The sequence below is a fragment of the Nanorana parkeri genome, unplaced genomic scaffold (assembly GCF_000935625.1).
Source record: "Nanorana parkeri isolate BGI_ZX_2015 unplaced genomic scaffold, ASM93562v1 scaffold952, whole genome shotgun sequence".
Lineage (NCBI taxonomy): Eukaryota > Metazoa > Chordata > Amphibia > Anura > Dicroglossidae > Nanorana > Nanorana parkeri.
Genome location: NW_017307220.1, coordinates 399,787 through 407,181, shown reverse-complemented (window position 1 = coordinate 407,181; position 7,395 = coordinate 399,787). Strand labels below are relative to the sequence as shown.

General features: G+C 51.5%; 1 protein-coding gene across 1 annotated transcript in view; it reads left to right on the top strand.

Annotated features, from left to right (window-relative positions):
• The first annotated feature begins 2,064 nt into the window (after positions 1-2,064).
• The window catches only part of ZNF276 (zinc finger protein 276), a 17,444-nt gene continuing 12,113 nt past the window's right edge, over positions 2,065-7,395 (top strand). Inside the window, exons 1-2 of the mRNA XM_018566484.1 lie at positions 2,065-2,265; positions 5,753-6,062. Coding sequence (XP_018421986.1) covers positions 2,148-2,265; positions 5,753-6,062 — 428 coding nt within the window. The 5' untranslated portion in view covers positions 2,065-2,147. The remainder of the gene's footprint in view (positions 2,266-5,752; positions 6,063-7,395) is intronic.

Below are 7,395 nucleotides of genomic sequence, written 5' to 3'. Positions count from 1 at the left end.
GATGCCATAAGACTGAAGCATCCATTAATGAACGGTAACAGCTGATTCATTTCAGAGCCCTGAATTAGCTGCTAATGTACAGTGTACGTCTCCAGTCAGGAAGGGCTTAAAAAAAAAAGCGTCCATCGATGTAATCCAAAGATTAATTACGTCGACCAACGATGTAGATCCACGTCAATCACGATGGATGACGGCTGACGACTCACTAAAAAAAAAAATACCCGATGCCCGCCAGCCCCGATGAACACCGCCGCAAAATGACAGCTCTGACCCGAATGTCAACAAAGGGGCGGAGCAACTAGTGATGTCATGGGACTTGTTCCACCCATTTGTTGACATTCAGAAGCAGCTCTGTCAATGATAGTAGCTCTACCCCTTACTCATTCATGAGGGGGGGCATATGGGTCTCTTCTTATGAGAGGGGGTACCCCAATTCAGATAAACCCCCCTGCCAGCAGACCCCCACAACCACCGGGCCAGGGCTGTGGGGACAGGGCCGGCCTTAGGGGTGTGCGAGCAGTGCGGCCGCACAGGGCGCCATGGCAACAAGGGTGCCATTTCCATAAAGAGGACCTGTGACATATTTTGCTATCACATAAGGGGGTTTTCTAACACCCTATGTGATAGCAATAAAGTTTCCCCCCCAAATTTTATTTTACAAATAAAAAAAGAATTACATTTTTTTTAAAGTCCCCCCATACATACACGCAAGCAAACAGGCGTCGGGTGCGCATACGTGTGAAAACGACGATTTCGCCCATTACGCCGCACATGTTACATATCGCTGCGAACATCAGAATGAGAGCAATAATTGTAGGGCTATCAATCACTGATAACACTAAACTGATGAGGGGTAAAAGCTTTTAAAACGTCACCTATGGTCAATTTTGGGCATGGTAATTTTTTTGCGATTTCGCGGGTGCGCGCAATTTTTGACATGTTTGGTGTCTATTTACCCGACGTGACCCCGTCTTTTTATATTTTATCAAAAATATGGGTGATAAATGGGTGTGGTTACTGGGGGTGTGGCCACTAAAGGGTGTGGCCACTGAGGGGTGTGGTCACTGAGGGGCGCTGTAAAGCTTTCTCGCACAGGGCGCCTAAAGGCCTAAGGCCGGCCCTGTGTGGGGAAGAGGCTCTTGTCCTCATCAACATAGGGACAAGGTGCTTTTCCAGAGGGTCCCCCCTGGCAAAGCACCCTCCCCATGTTGAGGGCATGTGGCCAGGTATGGTGGGGGGTGAAGCATGCTAGCTCCACCACCTTTCCTGCCGTACCAGGCTGCTGCTCGGATCAAGGGTCGGGTAAGAGATTTTGGGGGGACCCCACTCATTTTTCGTGCAGTTGGGGCCCACAAAAAATTCCAACTTAAAGGGTCTGGTCAGGGGCATACCGAGGCCGGGTGTCACCCTGGAGCGGGGACCGAGTGACACCCTGCCATGACATTTTTGTGCATGCGCGTGGCATCACCACGCACGTGCACAATGACGCTTATTGCTGGCGGCCATCTTGATGATGGACACTGGCAGAGAGTGGGGACGTACACCCGGCGGGATGAGGTATGCCGCTGGGTCCCCTCCTCTCTCCTGAAACTGTCGGGCTCTGATCCATGACCGAGTGCCTGACTTTTATAGAGGGGGTGACACCAAAATGACTGTCACCCCTCCAATTATGTCACCTGGGTGCGGGCTGCACCCCCCTGTGAAGCCACTGGGTCTGGTATTAATTTGGAGGGGACTCAATGCTGGGTGTGTTTTTTTTTTAACGATTAATACCAAAAGTTAATTTACAAAGACATTCGGAAAAAAAATAAAAATTTTATTTCGTTATCGGAAAATTTGGATTCTTTATTTTTTCATTTTGGAGTTTCTAATGCATCCGAATTTCCAAAAATCCGTTCTAATGTCAATTGGGAACGGAACGAATCGCACATTTCTTTATGTCCCACATAGACTCTCAGGCCCTCACTGTGGGGGAGGGGTGATGAGATCTCAGGGTCGGTCGGTGTCTGGACAGTGATAGCAGCCTGAGGTGTGCAGTACCCCTAAGCGGCCACTAGATGGCGCTGTGCCAGCCGCTCAGCGGCTCCTCTCGCTGCTCCGAGCTGAATGGCGGCTCCGGGGATCCGTCTAGGGGGTGAAGCCGCGGGATGAAGCGGGACAGGCGAGGGCGGAGTACGGCCTGTCACCGGAGGGCTTCCCGGGGAGCAGCCAAGGAGGACGACGGGGGAGGCAAGCTGCCGCCAGAGGTGGAGGAGCCTGGAGCGGGTGAGAGTTTGGTATGGGAGAGGGCTGACTGGGTGTGACAGGCGACCATCACACTTCTCATCATCCGCAGTCCGCTACAGTGACTCTTGTTGTACTACACCACAGCTGCTGCAGCGACTCTTGTTGTACCACACGACAGCTGCTGCAGCGACTCTTGTTGTACCACACCACAGCTGCTGCAGCGACTCTTGTTGTACCACACCACAGCTGCTGCAGCGACTCTTGTTGTACCACACCACAGCTGCTGCAGCGACTCTTGTTGTACCACACCACAGCTGCTTCAGCGACTCTTGTACTACACCACAGCTGCTGCAGCGACTCTTGTTGTGCTACACCACAGCTGCTGCAGTGACTCCTGTTGTACTACACTACAGCTTCTGCAGCAACTCCTTTTGTACTACACCACAGCTTCTGCAGAGCCTATACTTCTGTCAAACCACAGCTACTGCATGTCCTCTTCTTATACTACACCACAGCTGCTACATGACCTCTTCTTATACTACACCACAGCTACCGCGTGACCTCTTCTCATACTACCCCACAGCTACTGCGTGACCTCTTCTCATACTACCCCACAGCTACTGCGTGACCTCTTCTCATACTACCCCACAGCTACTGCGTGACCTCTTCTCATACTACCCCACAGCTACTGCGTGACCTCTTCTCATACTACCCCACAGCTACTGCGTGACCTCTTCTCATACTACCCCACAGCTACTGCGTGACCTCTTCTCATACTACCCCACAGCTACTGCGTGACCTCTTCTCATACTACCCCACAGCTACTGCGTGACCTCTTCTCATACTACCCCACAGCTACTGCGTGACCTCTTCTCATACTACCCCACAGCTACTGCGTGACCTCTTCTCATACTACCCCACAGCTACTGCGTGACCTCTTCTCATACTACCCCACAGCTACTGCGTGACCTCTTCTCATACTACCCCACAGCTACTGCGTGACCTCTTCTCATACTACCCCACAGCTACTGCGTGACCTCTTCTCATACTACCCCACAGCTACTGCGTGACCTCTTCTCATACTACCCCACAGCTACTGCGTGACCTCTTCTCATACTACCCCACAGCTACTGCGTGACCTCTTCTCATACTACCCCACAGCTACTGCGTGACCTCTTCTCATACTACCCCACAGCTACTGCGTGACCTCTTCTCATACTACCCCACAGCTACTGCGTGACCTCTTCTCATACTACCCCACAGCTACTGCGTGACCTCTTCTCATACTACCCCACAGCTACTGCGTGACCTCTTCTCATACTACCCCACAGCTACTGCGTGACCTCTTCTCATACTACCCCACAGCTACTGCGTGACCTCTTCTCATACTACCCCACAGCTACTGCGTGACCTCTTCTCATACTACCCCACAGCTACTGCGTGACCTCTTCTCATACTACCCCACAGCTACTGCGTGACCTCTTCTCATACTACCCCACAGCTACTGCGTGACCTCTTCTCATACTACCCCACAGCTACTGCGTGACCTCTTCTCATACTACCCCACAGCTACTGCGTGACCTCTTCTCATACTACCCCACAGCTACTGCGTGACCTCTTCTCATACTACCCCACAGCTACTGCGTGACCTCTTCTCATACTACCCCACAGCTACTGCGTGACCTCTTCTCATACTACCCCACAGCTACTGCGTGACCTCTTCTCATACTACCCCACAGCTACTGCGTGACCTCTTCTCATACTACCCCACAGCTACTGCGTGACCTCTTCTCATACTACCCCACAGCTACTGCGTGACCTCTTCTCATACTACCCCACAGCTACTGCGTGACCTCTTCTCATACTACCCCACAGCTACTGCGTGACCTCTTCTCATACTACCCCACAGCTACTGCGTGACCTCTTCTCATACTACCCCACAGCTACTGCGTGACCTCTTCTCATACTACCCCACAGCTACTGCGTGACCTCTTCTCATACTACCCCACAGCTACTGCGTGACCTCTTCTCATACTACCCCACAGCTACTGCGTGACCTCTTCTCATACTACCCCACAGCTACTGCGTGACCTCTTCTCATACTACCCCACAGCTACTGCGTGACCTCTTCTCATACTACCCCACAGCTACTGCGTGACCTCTTCTCATACTACCCCACAGCTACTGCGTGACCTCTTCTCATACTACCCCACAGCTACTGCGTGACCTCTTCTCATACTACCCCACAGCTACTGCGTGACCTCTTCTCATACTACCCCACAGCTACTGCGTGACCTCTTCTCATACTACCCCACAGCTACTGCGTGACCTCTTCTCATACTACCCCACAGCTACTGCGTGACCTCTTCTCATACTACCCCACAGCTACTGCGTGACCTCTTCTCATACTACCCCACAGCTACTGCGTGACCTCTTCTCATACTACCCCACAGCTACTGCGTGACCTCTTCTCATACTACCCCACAGCTACTGCGTGACCTCTTCTCATACTACCCCACAGCTACTGCGTGACCTCTTCTCATACTACCCCACAGCTACTGCGTGACCTCTTCTCATACTACCCCACAGCTACTGCGTGACCTCTTCTCATACTACCCCACAGCTACTGCGTGACCTCTTCTCATACTACCCCACAGCTACTGCGTGACCTCTTCTCATACTACCCCACAGCTACTGCGTGACCTCTTCTCATACTACCCCACAGCTACTGCGTGACCTCTTCTCATACTACCCCACAGCTACTGCGTGACCTCTTCTCATACTACCCCACAGCTACTGCGTGACCTCTTCTCATACTACCCCACAGCTACTGCGTGACCTCTTCTCATACTACCCCACAGCTACTGCGTGACCTCTTCTCATACTACCCCACAGCTACTGCGTGACCTCTTCTCATACTACCCCACAGCTACTGCGTGACCTCTTCTCATACTACCCCACAGCTACTGCGTGACCTCTTCTCATACTACCCCACAGCTACTGCGTGACCTCTTCTCATACTACCCCACAGCTACTGCGTGACCTCTTCTCATACTACCCCACAGCTACTGCGTGACCTCTTCTCATACTACCCCACAGCTACTGCGTGACCTCTTCTCATACTACCCCACAGCTACTGCGTGACCTCTTCTCATACTACACCCCAGCTACTGCGTGACCTCTTCTTATACTACACCACAGCTACTGCGTGACCTCTTCTCATACTACACCGCAGATTGTTAGTTATCACGAAGACAGGAAGTGAGGGGAAGTCTTCTAGTCAGGACATTTGTTCCTGTTGTCTGAGATTTCTACTCACTTCCTGTTGTGTCTCTGGGACAGGAAATAAAGGGAAATCTCCCTAACAGGATACAGACTGCAATCCAAAGCATAACAAAGGGTTGTCACCCTGCCCCCGCTCTGTTCAAAACAAAATACAAAGTTGACTTTAGAGACGATTGGTTGTCTGTGTGCCTTGTGTAACAAGCGATGATACTGACATTGTGACATTCCTTCCTGCTGTCAGGTATTGGTAAGCCATTGGGCACTGGTTACTGCCGGCTCTGCCATGGCAAGTTCTCCTCCCGCAGTCTGCGCCAGGCCTTCGGGAAGGTTCCGGTCACAGCCTGCACCTCAGAGAAGCAGAAGCGGATGGATCAGGTCTTCTTCTCCGACTTCCAGCAGTTGGTCGGGGTGTCGGTGCGCCAGGACCCCTGGCTGCCGCAGTTTGTATGCAAGGACTGCCATGCCCAGTTTTACAAGTGCCGCAGCGTGCTGAAGACTTTTATCCAGCGGGTGAACACCTCGCCGACCACCCAGCACAGCCACATGACAAGGTGCGCACTTAGGTCACATGTCTGACTTTGCTGTCCCATGTTTAACCCCTTCATGCTGCACCGTTATTTCCTGCAGGATTTCTACAAACAGAGTTCTCTTAGTTTTCCCAGCACCTAGCACAGCTCCCGCTTCACTTTATCTGCTCCAGACATGAGCACTGCAGGTCTTATAGACTCCATCGCCGGTGTCATGTCTGCACCTCCCTCTGCGCTTGGTTATTCACACAATACATAGCCGTAGGCTGCCATTTGTGAATAGTTAGGTGGAGAGGAAACATATTGTATGGTCTGTCTGCAGCAAGGATAGTTCAGCTGTTGTGGAACTACAAGTCCCATGAGGCCTTGCAAGACTCTGACAGCCACAGGCATTTGTAGTTTTACCCCCAGATGGAGGGCTGATGTTTGGCTACCCCTGGCCTACACATCAGCCTGCTGCCAATGGGCCCCCCTACTATGTCAAGCACCATTGTATTGTAAATGAAGTCATGTGATCGTTATGATTCTATGAGTGTTGGAGACCATTGATGTCAGTGACGGTGCGCTCGCAGAATTAGGAGCCTCATAATTCCAGTAGAGAACACAGATTATTGTTTACAGGGTATTATGCTGGGTGAATGTCAATCTGCAGATTGCGGGTAGGAAGGCATTAAAGGGGATTCACTTCTTCCATAAACTGATTGTCAAAACCAAAGTAGGTGCTAGTTAGGACTGGCGAGGACGCGGACTCCCCTAACTCTGGTACAATGGCAGCATGGAGAGGTTGCATGAAGAGACTCCACTCTAATCATCCAGGGGGAAACGTGAATGCACACACGCAGTAGGTTGGACTTGATGGACTTAAGTCTATTCAACCTCATGTACTATGTAACTATGATGGAGACCACAACAAGCTGCATTTACTCCTCAGTGCTGTCTAGTGTAAAACTCCTCAGATCTCGTTCCACGCTGTGAGTGCGCTCTTCACCTCGGTATCTGCCAGTAATGTCTTTGCTGATGTAAAGGGTATGGACTTAAAAGAACAAGTTCACCTTTATCTAACGCCTCCAGCAACCTATACTGCCCTAGGCTGCCCCCCCACCCCACCCCAAGTGCTTACTTACCTCCTCCAATGGCCTCCTGTGGTGTTAACATTTCGGCTGGCAAAGCCTGGTGCAGTGCTGCCCTTACCCACACAGTAATGTCCCATAGACTTGAATCAGACAATGCTCCACCAGTATGGTGAGTCCATCCCATTCAAGTCTATTGGACATCACTGTGCAGGCTTGAGAAGTCGGAAATTAAAGGAGGTAAGTGAATACTCGGGTGGGGGTTGGGTAAGCTTTGGATAGTTTGG